This window comes from Myotis yumanensis, unplaced genomic scaffold (assembly GCF_028538775.1).
Source record: "Myotis yumanensis isolate MYYU_CA2020_CCGP unplaced genomic scaffold, mMyoYum1.0.hap1 SCAF_3, whole genome shotgun sequence".
In the NCBI taxonomy this organism is placed as follows: domain Eukaryota; kingdom Metazoa; phylum Chordata; class Mammalia; order Chiroptera; family Vespertilionidae; genus Myotis; species Myotis yumanensis.
The window spans coordinates 104,362,429-104,379,777 of NW_027223754.1; the positions used below are offsets into that span (position 1 = coordinate 104,362,429).

Here is a 17,349-nt window from a genome sequence, read left to right on the forward strand (position 1 = left end):
AATAGAGTCCATGGGGAAAAATATTTGACATCACCCTTAAAAATTGAATTGGAACTTAATGTAGGATATAGACATGGGCCTTGCAGTTGGAGTCAGGAATCATTTTTTCTTTCAAGCTCCACTCTTAGGTCTCAAACTCCTTAATTCACCTGTGACATGAGGAAGTTATAGTAAATGGTCTATAAAGTTTTTATAGTTCTTAAATTTCTGATTGATTCCCATGGGCATATAGGGAGAACATTGCAGATAGAAGAAGCATGGTGAACTAAAAAGTCAAGGCAAAAAAGTTAAATGAACAAAAATTTAGAAGCAAGACAGCAAGTTCAATCCTAAAACAATGTATAGCATAAGATATAAAGATGAAGAGAGTGTTTTTCTACTGATAGGCAAAGGGAGGCCAGAAAAAAATTTATCAACATGCTATGTTAAAAAAAAGGGTCTTTTTTCACATTTAGAGCAAGTATGGGTTGAGAAATGCAACCATAATGGAACTAGGATTTGAAGAAATCTAAATGAAAAAATAATGGTGAACTGAACTAGGATGATGACAGCAATGGAAACAGAGGATAGTTGTGAAAGACATTCTGGAGATAGATTCTCTCCAATTTAATGACTGATTGCAGAGAGTGAGGAGAATGATGGTCAAGGTAACTTGTATGGTAAAAGTAAACCCATAGAAGGTTTATAAATCTGGTGAGAAAGTTGAAATAGTATATATAGATGATTCAGAAAGAGAGAGATGTATGCATAGTTTGAAGAGGTATTGCTATTGAGGGAGATTGGTACTACAAAAAAAAGGAGATACACACTGAGTGGCCAGATTATTATGACCACCCCATCAGTACTTCATTGGGCTACCTTTTGCCTTCAATACTGTGGTGATTCTTCTTGGCATTGACTCCACGAGATGTTGAAAGGTGATGAGAGGAATCTGACACCATGCCTGATGAATAGCACTGTCCAGTTCTGTGAGATTTGATGGTTGTGGAACCAGCTGCCTGATGGCTCTTTTAACTTCATCCCACAAATGCTCAATTGGATTGAGATCTGGTGATTGTGGGGGCCACCTAAGCAAGGTAAAGTCTCCCTCATGTTTTTGAAACCACTCCTGCACAATATGAGCACCATGGCATGGCGCATTGTCTTGTTGGAAGAAGCCATCTCCATTGGGATAAGCCATCAACATGATAGGATGATGTTGGTCAGCAACAATACTTAGGTATGTTGTGCTATTCAGACGTTGTTCCACACGAATTAAAGGGCCCAAATCATGCCAGGAAAACATGCCCCAAACCATAACACTGCCTCCACCAGCTTGAAGGGTTGTACTCATGCATGTGGGGTGCATGCTTTCATGCTGTTTCTGCCAAATTCTCACTCTGCCATCTGCATGATGCAACTGGAAACGTGATTCATTGGACCACATGACTTTTTTCCAATGCTCAACTATCCAATCCTTGTGTTCCTGTGTGAATTGGAGATGTTTTATCTCAGTAACTGCAGACAGCGAAGGTGTTCGAACAGGCCTTCAGCTTCCATATCCCATACGATACAGTGTATGGCTAATTTGCCTACAAATGTCAGGTGGTCATAATAATCTGGCAACTCAGTGTGTATGTGTGTGTGTGTGTACACGTTTTATCTTTTCAATAACTTCATGAGGGTGGTTGAGGCAATATTTTCATCTTTTCTACTGTTTTCTAATCATAATTTTAGAGACAGGGACTTGTAGCTTTAAGCAGGCAAGTAGGAAGTCTGCTTCAAAATAACTGGCTCCTAATCCAGTGTTTTCTCTTCTTCCCCATAACAGATGCCCATCTAAACATAACTTTGTAAAATCTAGGTGTCTGTGATACTATGTGTATCACCTAATAATAGATTCATCTTGAAAATGCACTTATCCTTATAGAGAATTTAATTTTATTTTATATTGCTAGGTTTTTAATTTTCGTTTGGTTAAAAATATTTTCTTAATGTTGTTAATGTAAGCTGTCCATATCAATGAATGCAAATGTTTTTCCATATATTTTTTAAAAAGCAGCACTTGATCCATAGGCATGAGCTCTGACCTTGTAGTAGTTACACATTTTTTATTAACAGGGTTAGATTTTTTTTGGCAAGCGTGAGAACTACTGCCTCTGACCAAAGAATATCGGGAAGCATAATGTTAGCCTAACCATAAATTTGGTCTTATGGCATCAAACACCAAAACCACAGGGGAATCAAAGGGGAATTTGTTCATGAAGTCTGAGTTTCTTGGTTTGTAGTTAAGGAGATTGTAGTTGCAAAACAAAGAGAATTACTGCAAGTCACATAGTTAGTGGATGTCAGATTCAAGGCTGGAACCCTGCTCTTGGTCAATTAGTCCTTTAGCACTACTGTGAAATCAGTGAGTTTGGTGTTTATAGTCAAGCTATGGTTTTGAAGCTATCAGAGAATAAAATTGTGTTGAGAACTATTAAAGACGAGAGTCCTGGTGCACAAATTCATGCACCAGTGGGGTCCCTTGACCTGGCCTGCGGGATCGGGCCAAAACTGGCTCTCGGACCCGGATTGCGAGAGGGTGCAGGCCAGGCCAACGGACCCCACTGGTGCACTATTGGGGCCAGGAAGGAATGCGGAGGTTGGCCAGCTGGGGAGGGATCGTGGAGGGCTCCAGGGCGTGTCTGGCACATCTCACTCAGTCCCAATTGGCTGGACCCTAGCAGCAAGCTAACCTACCAGTTGGAGCGTCTGCCCCCTGGTGCATGTCATAGTGAGTGGCTGAGCGACCTTAGCATATCATTAGCATATTACCCTTTGGTTGAATGGACAACTGGACAACCAGACACTTAGCATATTAGGTTTTTATTATATAGGATGCTTGGGGGCAAGGGTGCTGGGAACTGATATGCATATATGCATAACCCATGGACATAGGCAATAGAGTAGTAAAGGCCTGGCAGGGATGGGTACCAGATGGAGGGGATCAATGGGGAAACAGACTCACAAACAAACAAACAAAGGGGACATCTGTAATACTTTCAACAATAAAGATAAATTTAAAAGAAGATGCTTGGTATAAAACTTTGATCATTCACCTGTAAGTATTTTTAAGGTGCCTATGAGGCAATCTCCTCTATTGGTTTTATGAGCTAACAGAGGAACATAAGAAAAAGTGAAATTCTGTAATGACACTGTAACATTCAAAATTTAACCAAATGTATCTTTAGTTCCAGTCTGACTGTAGAGTCCCAGACCTGCCATCCAGTTTCTAACTGAATGTCTTGCCTGCATCGTAAACTCATTGCATTCTTCTTTTATTTTAGGAAACAACATTTTTATTTTAGGAAGCAAAATCTTAGGTCACAAATCATTCAAGTTTAAACTTTAAGTTAAAAGTTTTAGCTTTAAGTTGATTTGAGGAGACATTTTGGTATGTTTATCATATGCTAAACAAATTTAAGAATTCATTTGAAAGGATATTTTGCCCAGAGTATATTCAGGAAGTGTTAAAAGGCTTAAGAAAGTAAAAACTGAAGATTTATGCTGAGACTTTTAATAAATTACAAGTTTGTCAATTTATTTTACCTCTTATGATATTGAGAATATTGGCTGTAAAATAATATTTTCTTTCTAATTTAAGTATAGAAACTTTTAACACTGGTATATTTATCCAAAAGAAAGATCATCATCATCAATAATATTTCCTTTAGAGGAGAATTTAATATTTTGATATTTTATCAATAATCATAATGCAACATATATTTAAGTAAATAACAGTATGTGTTACCTTCTATGTTGATAAAAAAAGAACTAAAACATTTATTTACTCCACCCTCCCCCCCCCCCCCCCCCGCCCCCAATAATAAGCCCTAAGGTTCACTCTATCACTTCAATCAAGGCAGGCTAATTTCCTTAAAAATAAATTCTTTTACCATGAAACAAAATACTAAACTCTGCCCTTTAGACATACTACCGTACTTCAAATGCTGATCTTATTTGTCACTGCTTGAAAGTGAAACAGAGTTAGACTTTAAAAGAAAAGAAAACCCTGGAGCTACTTGGGAAGCATTAGGGGTCAGTCTGTTTGCCTGGTTCTGGCCAGAACATACCCAGAGTCACAAGGCCTAAATAAGGGCCACTTTTTTCATTTGACATTTTTCAATCAAAGCACATAACTAGAATTTGAAATATAATATATAAAGAACCATATTGTGAGATTGATGTTCTATTTCACTTAGCATCTTCCTACTTGTCTTATTGGTGAAAAGGAAATAATAGACTTTTCCTTGTCACTGCAATTTGAATTCTGTATGCAATAATAAAGAAGCATAATAAAAAAAATAATAATGCCAAAGCAAATTGAAAATTGGTGAACAGTTAGATGGGGATTTTCTTGTATGTTGAAAATACTGGCCACAAACTTTCTATGTTCCTAAATGTTCATTTTGTACTAAATTTTGAAATGTATTCATCCATTGTAAGGGAAGTTAATAGCTCCCCAAAAGTATAAAATATAGAGAATAAACAGTATTAATTTAATGAGCTAAATATTATTTGTTTGGATGAGTGCTTTTTTGATCTCTCTCTCTCTCTCTCATCTGAAAGATTTCAGAACTTTCCATCTCTTGACCCTAGGGACACACACTGCCCAGGGGTGCTTCCTGGAGCAGAATCTGACACCTTCCAACAATACTTATGTACAAAGATTGTGCTGTGGCCTGGAAAATAGCACTCAATGTGTCAGGAGGTGATCAAAATCCCAGATTGGAGGAACTCAGGCTAAAGTCACAAAAGGGTTAAAAAGATAAATGCTTCTTACTGAAATATGCCCACATATGCACCCTATATCTTCAACTTAGACTGAAATTTTAAAGGGCATAACAGTTTTTTATACTGCTTTCTTTCCCAAGTGTAAAATATATTTAAGCAGGAAAAGGGCAGAATGACCATTATTCCAATTCTATATTTCAATTAATAATCTGATTATTATTATTGGGGAGAAAAGAACATCATTCTATATGAAACATTTTGGTTAGTATAAGCAAGACTGCTCAAGGAACTGATCTGAAAATGGTTGGGTTTTCATTGTGAGGATTTGGGGCGTGGGGGATGGGCAAGTGGAGGGTAGTTAGAAAACCTCCCAGTAAGGAAATCTATATCTTCCTAAAACCAGACAAACACAAGGGGGCAGTTAGAGCTCAAGCTCTGATTTCAAAACTGGCTAACTGAATGAGAGCTAACCTATTTTAGTTTACCCTTGGGATATTTATCAGTTCCCTTGGCAGGCAAAGAAACGTGAGGCTGACAAGTGGGTTTAGTTTGCACTTGGTCTAATTGCTGTGAGGACATCTGGAACCTCTCTAATGACAGTTACAATAGCTATGGCTTCGGAAGAGCTTGGGGCTACATTCCCTAAAATTTACACTTTAGTTCTAGCCTCCCGATTCTGATCAAACTGTGTTTCTCGCGCATTCTAAATATCTTTTTTTACTTTTACTCTGTGAACTTTGTTTGCAAAGGAGGGACTTATTAAAAATTCACCAACCTAAGGGCTATGTTTATTTTAATTTATGAGGAGACAGTAGTGGGTGGGGGTGGGGGGAGGACTGGGGCGAAGGGGGAAGTTCAACTAATTCTAGCATTGGCTTTTAGTTTCAGCTGTTCTTTTGCAAATATGCTTCAGATCCCCACCCCCTACCCCACAGCCCACCCCCCAAACTGCAAGCCATCCTGGGTTTCGATTCAAACTCAAGCGGCATTGCTATAACTTTTCTCACGGGTTTGCAAGTTTCCGTGAGAAATAACCATCCCTGCGCGGAATTCCATTGAATTTGGGGGATGGGAGCTAACATGGGTAATCCTGGGCCGCAGGTACTTGAAGTGAATCTAGCCCAATGGGCAGCCGCCCGGAGCTGAGCTCAGCTGCCCTATTGGAGAGAGAGGAGGGCAGGGCAGGCAGCTCCAGGTCCTTCACTTGAAAGAAAACTTGTTGAATCTTCTCTCTCCTCCCCTCCCAGCGCTTTGCCCGCCTCCGTCCCTAGGAGCTGATTGGCAGAAATCACTATCCAACCCTAGACTCTGGGCCTCCTCCGGGACCTAGGATTGGCCTACAAGAAGGACTGGGATGAGGGGGTACAAGGGGGAGGGATTTCCCTTAAAGCTCAAGCTAGGTCCTGGGACCAGGGAAGGAGGAGTGGAGAGACTTAGTTCCCGCGACTGAGCCGCGAGGCCTGGAGGACTTATCCTCCCCCGCTGCAGTTCCAGGCCAGAGCGCGCCAAGCAATTTTCTCATCCTTCTGGCCCAGCCTCGGCTACAAGCAGGACCCCCACGCAGCGCGCGGAGTTCCTGGCACTTTCCGAAGGGGTCTATTGCTCCCTGCCCAGAGACTGACTGCGCGCTTTCGGACTTACCTGTTAGAGCACTAACACCTGGACCATGCACTTATTCAGGAACCCCAGGATAGCCTCCCACGCACGCCGGGTAGCCAAAGCCACCAGTTTTCAGCCAATGCCTCGGCCTCCGCCACGGACCCTGCTGCTGCTGCTGCTGCTTCTCCTGCCACTGGTAAGCTGCCTTCCAGCACAGCCCGATGCCCCCGGCCGGGTGTTGCTGTCCTCAGGTCTCCCGGGGGTTGCAGGGGTCCCCGCCGAGGAGGCTATAGTAATGGCGAACCGTGGGCTCCGGGTACCTTTTGGCCGTGAGGTCTGGCTGGATCCACTGCAGGACCTGGTGCTGCAGGTGCAGCCGGGGGACCATTGCACGGTGACCGTACTAGACAACGACGCTCTGGCCCAGCGGCCTGGCCGCCTGAATCCCAAGCGCTTCCCCTGCGACTTCGGTCCTAGAGAGGTGAGCTACTCTCACCTGGGTGCGCGCAGCCCCTCGCGAGATCGCATTCCGCTGCAGCTGCGCTATGACGCGCAGGGAGGGACTGCAGTGCTTCCCTTGGTGCTGGAGGTGGTTGTGGTCTTTACTCAGCTGGAAGTTGTGACTCGGAACTTGCCTCTGGTCGTGGAGGAGCTGCTGGGGACCAGCAATGCTCTGGACGCGCAGAGCTTGGAGTTCACCTACCAGTCTGAGACAGAGGAGTGTCGTGTGGGCATCCTGTCTGGCTTGGGCACGCTGCCTCGCTATGGGGAACTCCTACACTACCCACAGGTCCCAGGACTAGCCAGCGAGGGGGATACCCAGGAGCCTCTCCTGATGGATTGCAAAGCTTTTCAGGAGCTAGGTGTGTGCTACCGTCACACAGCCTCCAGTCGCTCACCAAACAGAGACTGGGTGCCCATGGTGGTGGAGCTGCACTTGCGAGGGGCTCCTGTGGGCAGCCCTGCTTTGAAACGCGAGCACTTCCAGATGCTGGTGAGAGTCCGAGGAGGGGTTGAGAACACTGCCCCCAAGCCCAGTTTTGTGGCCATGATGATGATGGAGGTGGACCAGTTTGTACTGACCGCCCTCACCCCAGACATGTTGGCAGCTGAGGATGCTGAATCTACCCCTGACTTGTTGATCTTCAACCTCACCTCCCCATTTCAGCCTGGCCAGGGCTACCTGGTAAGCACTGATGATCGCAACCTGCCACTCTCCTCCTTTACTCAGAGAGATCTGCGCCTCCTGAAGATTGCCTACCAGCCACCCTCTGAAGACTCTGACCAGGAACGTCCCTTTGAATTTGAGCTGGAGGTAGTAGACCCAGAAGGAGCAGCCTCAGATCCCTTTGCCTTCATGGTGGTGGTGAAGCCCATGAATACACTGGCTCCGGTGGTTACCCGCAACACTGGTCTCATTCTCTATGAGGGCCAGTCTCGGCCCCTCACCGGCCCTACAGGCAGTGGACCACAAAACTTGGTCATCAGCGATGAAGATGACCTAGAGGCAGTGCAGCTAGAGGTGGTGGCTGGGCTCCAACATGGTCACCTCATCCTTCTGGTTGGCTCCAGTGCTAACCCTGTCACTAAGGCCTTTACAGTAGCTCAGCTAACAGCTGGTCAGGTGGTCTACCACCATGATGACAAAGATGGCTCACTGAGTGACAACCTGGTGCTTCGAATGGTAGATGGAGGACACAGGCACCAGGTGCAATTCCTATTCCCTATCACCTTAGTGCCTGTGGATGACCAGCCACCAGTCCTCAGTGCCAACACAGGGCTGACACTAGCAGAGGGTGAAACAATGCCCATACAACCCTTTGCTCTCAGTGCAACTGACATAGACTCAGATGACTCTCTGCTGCTTTTTGTGCTGGAGTCTCCCTCAACTACAGGCCATCTGATTATCCGCCAACCTCATCCTCCACAAGAGGTGGAGCAGCTTATTGGAAGTCCTTGGAAGAAACAAGGAACATTTTATGAGAAAATAGTGACAAAGTGGCGGCAGCAGGACATAATAAAGGGGAGGCTGTTCTATATGCACTCTGGGCTCCATAATCCTGGACCAGTGATGGATCAGTTCACATTTCGAGTTCAGGATAACCATGACCCCCCTAATCAATCTGGGCTACAGAAGTTTGTGATCCGCATTCATCCTGTGGATCGCCTCCCTCCAGAGTTGGGCAGTGGCTGTCCCCTTCGGATGGTGGTGCAAGAATCCAAGCTTACACCGCTGAGGAAGAAGTGGCTGCAATACACTGACCTGGACACAGATGACCGAGAACTACATTACACAGTGACTCAGCCTCCAATGGACACAGATAAAAACCACTCACCAGCCCCATTAGGAACCTTGGTCCTGACTGACAACCCTTCTATCGTGGTGGCCCATTTTACCCAAGCCCAGATCAATCACCATAAAATTGCTTACAGACCTCCAGATCAAGAACTGGGAGTGGCTGCCCGAGTGGCCCAGTTCCAGTTCCAGGTGGAGGACCGAGCTGGGAATGTAGCTTCAGGCATCTTCACCCTTTACTTGCAGCCAGAGGACAACCAGCCACCTGAGATCCTCAACACTGGCTTTACTACTAAGGAGAAAGGACACCACATCCTGAGTGAGTCTGAGTTGCATGTGAATGATATAGACACTGATGTAGCCCACATCTCTTTTACTCTAACACAGGCGCCCAAACATGGTCACATAAGGGTGTCTGGACAGATACTACCTGTAGGTGGGGTTTTCCATCTGGAGGACATAAAACAGGGTCGGATTTCCTATGACCATAGTGGGGATGACTCCCTTACTGATAACTGCTCCTTGGAAGTCAGTGACAGACACCATGTGGTGCCCATAACGCTCAGAGTGAATGTCCAACCAGTGGATGATGAGGTGCCCATGCTGAGCCTTCCTGCTGGCACTCTGGGGTCCTACCTAGATGTTTTAGAGAATGGGGCTACTGAAATCACTGCCAATGTTATCAAGGGGACTGATGAAGACACTGATGATTTAATGTTGACATTCCTCTTGGAAGATCCGCCCTTATATGGAGAAATCCTGGTCAATGGAGTTCCAGCAGAGAAGTTTACTCAAAGGGACATCCTGGAGGGCTCTGTTGTCTATGCCCATACCAGTGGTGAGATAGGCCTATTGCCCAAAGAGGACTCTTTTAACCTGAGTCTGTCAGCTATGTCTCAAAAATGGAGAATAAGTGGCAGTACTATCCAAAGAGTTACTGTGTGGGTGACCATCCTTCCTATTGACAACCAGGCCCCAGAAATTTCTGTAGGTGAACAGTTTATAGTAATGGAAGGTGATAAAAGTGTCATAACCTCAATGCATATAAGTGCTGAAGATATTGATTCCCTAAATGACGACATCCTGTGCACTATAGTTATTCAGCCTACCTCAGGTTACGTTGAAAATATTTCTCCAGCACCAGGCTCTGAAAAATCAAGAGCAGGGATTGCCATAAGTGCCTTCACACTGAAAGATCTCAGGCATGATCATATTAACTATGTCCAGAGCATACATAAAGGAGTGGAACCTGTGGAAGATAGATTTATATTTCGTTGTTCTGATGGCATTAACTTTTCAGAAAGACATTTTTTCTCTATTGTTATCATTCCCACCAATGATGAACAGCCAGAAATATTTATGAGAGAATTTATGGTGATGGAAGGCATGAGTCTGGTGATTGATACGCCCATCCTCAATGCTGCTGATGCTGACATTCCCCTGGATGATTTAACTTTCACTCTTACCCAATTTCCTACTCATGGTCGCATCATGAACCAGCTGATAAACAGCACAGTTTTGGTCAAAAGCTTTACCTTGGACCAGATCATAGAGAGTTCCAGCATTATTTATGAGCATGATGACTCTGAGACCCAGGAAGATAGTTTTGTGATTAAACTAACAGATGGTAAGCACTCTGTGGAAAAGACAGTTCTCATTATGGTTATCCCTGTTGATGATGAGACCCCCAGAATGGCCATTAATAGGGGATTAGAAATAGAAGTTGGGGAAACCAAAATTATGAACAATAAAATATTAATGGCAACTGATTTAGATTCTGAAGACAAATCGTTGGTTTATATAATTCGTTATGGGCCAGAACATGGATTATTACAGAGACAAAAACCTATGCATGCCTTTGAAAATATCACACTGGGCATGAATTTTACCCAGGATGAAGTGGACAGGAACTTAATTCAATATGTCCATTCTGGGCAAGACAGCATTCAGGACCTAATTAAATTTGATGTGACTGATGGAACAAATACCCTCATAGATTGCTATTTTTATGTATCTATTGGCAGCATTGACATTGTCTTCCCTGATGTGATAAGTAAGGGAGTGTCCTTGAAAGAAGGTGGTAAAGTCATCCTCACAACAGACCTCTTAAGCACTAGTGATTTGAACAGTCCTGATGAAAACTTAGTGTTTACCATCACCAAGGCTCCCCTGAGAGGTCTCTTAGAATGCACAGATCAACCTGGAGTGTCTATCACATCTTTCACTCAGCTTCAACTGGCTGGAAACAAAATCTACTACATACACACAGCTGATGATGAGGTGAAGATGGACAGTTTTGAGTTTCAAGTCACTGATGGGCATAACCCTGTCTTCCGGACATTCCGTATCTCCATTAGTGATGTGGACAACAAAAAGCCAATTGTCACCATCCATAACCTGATTGTCAGTGAAGGTGAAAACAAGCTGATCACTCCCTTTGAACTCACTGTTGAAGACAGAGATACTCCTGATAAACTCCTAAAATTCACTGTCACCCAGATGCCTGTTCATGGTCAACTCGTACTTAACAATACCAGGCCTGCCATGGTTTTTACTAAGCAAGACTTAAATGAAAACTTAATCAGCTATAGGCATGATGGCACTGAGTCAAGTGAAGACAGCTTCTCCTTCACAGTAACTGATGGCTCCCATACAGAGTTCTATGTTTTTCCTGATACAGTATTTGAAACAAGAAGACCCCAAGTGATGAAGATCCAGGTCTTAGCTGTTGACAATAGTGTCCCCCACATTGCAGTGAACAAAGGAGCTTCTACACTTCGCACTCTGGCCACTGGCCACTTGGGATTCATGATCACAAACAAAATATTAAAAGCTGAGGACAGAGACAGCCTGTGTTTTTCTCTTAGGTTTATTGTTACAGAGCTCCCTCGACATGGATATCTCCTCAACTTGGGCAAAGGCAACCACAGTGTCACTCAGTTCACACAAGGTATGGTTCATTTTTCTTTCTTTATAACCATTGGGCATTTTAGGTCTTATTTCCTGAGGATATGGCTGTCACTGTAAACATTATTAAGTAGAGGCTTAAATGATATTCTAAGAGAAAGAAGGAAAGGGACATAAAGGGAAAGGGAGAATTCAGGGACCTTCTTTCCTGGCAGAACAGCTCCTTTCTTGCCATGTGTCCCACTGCAGTGACCTTCACTAGAGAGAGTATTGATATTTTTTTATATAGCAGCAAGGGTTGCTGCCAGAACAGGAGCCAGACTTTGGTGAATTAAAATCGAAGCAAGCTTTTCAGCTCTGTGCCATTTGCCACACAACTGTCTCCGGAGCAGCCTGATTTATATGCTGCAAATAGTTTATGAAGCACTTTAACACCACAGAGAGATGTGCTTTCTAAATTGTGTATTCAGATTATTATTATCAAATAGAGCCTACAAATATATATTGCTTTGATTAAGTTTTAGAGCATTGTTATAATACTATTATAGTTGGTAGAAACTTTGTAACTAAAATTTTGTATTTATACTTTGTAGATTTTATAGTTTTAATATTTCAAGACAAATACCTGTCCAAAGACATAAGAAGTAAACATCTATCTAGATTTATAAAAATATGTACAAGGCATGTTACTATGGTATATACAAAGTAAGAGAGTATAAGAAGACATGATGTATAAGAAGACAGTATTTCTGTCACCAAAATATGCATCCACTTCATTACTAAGAACTTGAAGATATGTTAATAAAAGTAATAGTATAAGGAGAAAATTATTATTGTTATTTTAAAATATGTTTTTATTGAATTTTTAGAGAGTAAGGGAGAGGTATAGAGAGATTGAAACATCCATGAGGGAGAAACACCAATTGGCTGCTTCCTGCATGTCCCCTACTAGGGATCAAACCTACAACCTGGGCATGTGCCCTGACCCAGAATTGAACCAGGGACCTCTTGTTTCATGGGTTGACACTCAATGACTGAGCCACATTGACCAGGCAAAAATTATTTTTTTAATTTCAAAACTTTTCTCTGCCCTGTTTCAAACTCAATAACAAACACTGGTTGCATCTACATTCATTTGCATTCTTGAGGCTAAAGTATTTTTCTAACCTAATTTTTTGTGTGTGCAGACATAATCTCAGACAGGAAGGGCAGGTGACCTAAGCAAAGTTACTCAGGGAATGAAGGGAGAAGCCAGTTCAGTTTGCTGGCTTGGGAGTTAGGGCTCTGCTCTATAGAACCTGTGATTTTCACTACAAAGGGCTTTGGGTTGATTTCATAAAAATCTCACCATGTCAGAATGCAAACTTGATCTATCCTATGTGGGCTGTCTGGGTAGAGATGGAGTTTAACCCTAGGACATCCCAGTGGGGGTATTCTTTTCATGCAATAGTGTTGTGCTCTTAGATAACCAATGCTTTAATAAACAAAGATGTCACAAAGTGTAGTGCTAAAGTGAACTGTTTCTCTGATTTAGATGCTGGCAAATAGTCCTACACTCCAACCTTCTGATTCTTGGCTGAAAGCCTGAATATATCCTCGGGCCCGCAGGGACAGGAAAACCTCAGAGTGACAAGTGTCATGCCAGATCAGCAGGAAACTTGTGTGTGAAGGCTTTCTGAGGATAGAGATGCCATGCTATGTTAGATTGGTTTGTTTTCATGTGAGTGAAGAGGATGAAAGGAATACAGGCTTAGGCAAAAGTAGGTTTAAGTATCCACTTTCGCTGGTTGTTGGTTAAATTACCAGCCATCATTACCTAAAAGATAAATCATAAGTAAGGATACAAAATAATAACAATAATAATAATAAGACAAATAATATAAATAATAATATTTAATAAATAAGTAATAATATAAGAATAAACTCTATGTTCCATGCACTCACAAATATAAACTTACTTTTGCCCATCCTATATATTGGAGGATAGAAAAATGTTACTTCAAATCACTTGTCTGGCCAGATAAAGGATTCCAATGTTAAAGATTTTTTTAAAAGAAATTTTAGGATGAAGACAGGCAAATGTGCTATTTCATTACAGGTGTTGCACTCACTAACTTGGACTCACCATGGTCATATGTAAATGAAGAGTAGTAGTAAATTTATTATAAAAAGTAAAGGTAAATTTCTAAGATTTCTTTTTAAAAATAAATTGTCACAACCCAATAAAAACTCAAATATTGGTAAGAAAAATTATTGGTATTTAATAATACAGCACTCATTTGAACAAGTTGAGACTGGAGTTTGGCTCATAGCAGATATTTATGGGGATTAGATAAATGAGTAAACATCTATCATAGAGCTACCATGGCTGCTCTTCTAGTAGGGGAAATGAAAGAAGTGCTTAGAGTGAGGACTATGCAATCTCTTTATTTGTTTTCCTTTTGTTATTATGAAGGCATAAGCTAAAATATATTTTGATTGGTTTTCAATGCAGTAAATTAAATTAATTTAGCACGCACGGCCAGAGAAAGTTATTCCTAAATTGACTGATGAAATGATTGCTAGGAGAAAAACTAATTAATTATAAAATATATTAAATTTTATTATTAGAAAAAGTTAACAAAGTGGAATTAGACAAATTATGGAAATTATTTAGTTATTTTAAACTTTACCTCTCTGCTAAGATGACCCTGCTCCCTCAACTCTAGGTCAAAATCACTTTTCTCAAATACCTGGATTTTTTTTTTCTTGTGAGACCTCATCTATAAATCATTTTTAGAAATTTCCCCTGAGTGTTTGAACTAGGGTATAGTTTCAGCCATGTTAATGAACTTAGAATTTTTTAAAACCCATGGAATGGTTGTGTGGATATGCTGAAATACATTCAATACATATTTAATATTTAGAAAAAAAAATCTAGTTAATTGTTAGATGTTTGCTTAAAGAAGATTACATTTTGGCTTCTAGGTTTTTATTTTCCTAACTAGAGGCCCGATGCATGAAATTTGTGCACGGGAGGGAGGGTTCCTTCAGCCCAGCCTGCACTCTCTCCAATCCTAGACCCCTCGGGGATGTCCAACTGCCGGGATCGGGCCTAAACCGACAGTCAGACATCCCTCTCACAATCCTGGACCGCTTGGCTCCTAATCGCTCCTAATTGCCCCTAACTGCCCCCCCCCCTCCTGCTGCTGGCCTGATTGCCCCTCACTGCCTCTGCATGCCGGTTTGGTCGCCCCTAACTGCCTTCCGCTGCTGGCCAGGTCACCCCCAACTGCCCCCTCCCTGCCAGCCTGGTCACTCCTAACTGCCCCCCACCCCCGTTGGCCTGGTCACCCCTTACTGCGCCCCCCGCCGGCCTGGTCACCCCCAACTGCACCCCCCTGCTGGCCTGGTCACCCCTAATTTCCCCCCCTCCACCAGCCTGGTCACCTCTTACTGCCCCCCCTGCTGGCCTGGTCTCCCCCAACTGACCCCCCCTGCTGGCCTGGTTGCCCCCAACTGCCCCCCCTGCTGGCCTGGTTGCCCCCAACTGCACCCCCCCCTGCCGGCCTGGTCACCCCTCACAGCCCCCTTGCCAGCCTGGTCGCCCCATGCAGCCTGCTGTTCAGTCATTTGGTCATCCCTCACTAACCCAACCACCACCCCAGACAGGTGTCAGCTTGCTCTCTATCCATGAGTCTGTCTCTATTTTGCTTGTTAGTTCATTAGATCTACATATGAGTGAAATTATATGGTATTTGTCTTTCTCTGATTGGCTTATTCCCCTTAGCATAATGCTCTCCAGGTCCATCCATGCCATCACAAGAATGAATTTCTTTGTCTTTTACAGCTGAGTAGTATTCCATTGTGTAAATGTACCATAGCTTCTTTATCCTCCCATCTACTGATCAACACTTGGGCCTCTTCCAAGTCTTGGCTATTATAAATAACTAGAGGCCCCGTGCACAAAAATTTGTGCACTGGCTGGGGGGGGGGGGGTGTCCCTCAGCCCCACTTGTGCCCTCTCAGAGTCTGGGACCCCTCGGGAGATAATGACCTGCTGGCTTAGGCCCGCTCCCGGTTGGCAGAGGACAGGCCCAATCCCTAGGTGCAGCCCCTGGACAGGCTCAGAGAAGGGCCGATTGGGGAGTTGGGGTGCTGCCCCCTGTCATGCACAGAGCAGGGCGAATTGGGAGGTTGTGATGCCACCCCCCGTCACGCTCAGGGCAGTGCCAATTGGGGGGTTGGGGCGCCGCCCCCTGTCACACTCAAGGCAGGGTCCATGGGGAGGTTGCGGCGCCACCCCCTGTCATGCACAGAGCAAGGCCGATCAGGGGGTTGGGGCGCTGCCCCATGTCACGCACAGAGCAGGGCCCATCAGGGGGGTTGGCGCACCATACCCTGTCACACACAGAGCAGGGCTGATCAGGGAGTTGGGGAGCTCCCCCCTGTCACACTCAGGGCAGGGCGGATCAGGGGGTTGGGGCACCATCCCCTGTCACCCACAGAGCAGGGCCCATCAGGGGGTTGGAGCGCCGCTGCTGTAACACTTAGGGCAGGGCTGATGGGGAGGTTGCGGCTCTACCCTGTCACACACAGAGCAGGGCCGATCAGGGGGTTGGGGCGCCACACCCTGTCACACACAGAGCCGCAGAGTGATCAGGGGGTTGGGGAGCTCCTGCTATCAGGCACAGAGCAGGGCCGATCAGGGGGTTGGGGCGCCTTCCCCTGTCAGGAACAGAGCAGGGTGGATAGGGAGGTTTTGGCCCCGCCCCCTGTCACACACAGAGCCCCAGGGCGATCAGGGTTTGGGCGCTGCCCCCTGTCATGCTGCTCCAGGGGCCAGGAGGCCTCGCGGCTCCGCTGATCTCGGTGCTGGCAGGCCTCGCAGCTCCACTAATCCCAGTTCTGGGAGGCATATTACCCTTTTACTATATAGGATAGAGGCCTGGTGAACGGGTGGGGGCCGGCTGGTTTGCCCTGAAGGGTGTCCTGGATCAGGATGGGGGTCCTGCTTGGGTGCCTGGCCAGCCTGGATGAAGGGATGATGGCTGTTTGCCACTGGTCACACCCCCTTCAGGTTGGGGGCCCCCACTGGGGTGCCTGGCCAGTCTGGGTGAGGGGCTGAGGGCCGTTTTCAGGCTGGTGGGCGACTGAAGCTCCCACTCTCCTTTTTTCTTTTTTAATTCTGGAATTTATTTACCTTCTATGGCTGTCACTGGAGCTGAGAGCCGGCTTTAGCTGTGAGACCTCAGCTGCTGAAAGCAGGAATCTAGGGTTTGTTTGGGTTCTATAATTGTAACATTGTTTTGGTCTTGCTCGCTCCAGCTCTGACGGCTGAAAGCAGGTATCTGGTTTGTTTGGGTTCTATAATCGAAACACTGTTTCAACTCCAGCTCTGAGGCCCGGCTGGCTGAAAGCACGTTTCTGGGGTTTTGTTTAGCTCCTATATTTGTAACAATGTTTCTTAGAGAGAAGCTCAGAGGCCGGCAAGACAGGTGGGGAACGTTGGCTTCCTTCATCACTGGAGCAAGCAAGCCTCCTGTTCGCTTCAAGCTGCCTGGCTGCTGGCCACCATCTTGGTTGGCAGTTAATTTGCATATCACCCTGATTAGCCAATGGGAAGGGTAGCGGAGGTACGGCTAATTACCATGTTTCTCTATTATTAGATAGGACTAGAGGCCCGATGTATGAAATTTGTGCATGGGTAAGGTCCCTAGGCCTGGTTGACGATCAGGGCTGATATGTGGGGCGACCGGCGGGGTGATCAGGGAGCCCCCACTGGCACCCGCCTTGGCCGGCCTGGGACTTGA

General features: G+C 44.8%; 1 protein-coding gene across 1 annotated transcript in view; it reads left to right on the forward strand.

The window, feature by feature from the left end:
* The first annotated feature begins 6,184 nt into the window (after positions 1-6,184).
* Positions 6,185-17,349, forward strand: part of FREM2 (FRAS1 related extracellular matrix 2) — a 377,463-nt gene continuing 366,298 nt past the window's right edge. Inside the window, exon 1 of the mRNA XM_070409236.1 lies at positions 6,185-11,600. Within this exon, the coding sequence (XP_070265337.1) occupies positions 6,422-11,600 (5,179 nt within the window). The 5' untranslated portion in view covers positions 6,185-6,421. The remainder of the gene's footprint in view (positions 11,601-17,349) is intronic.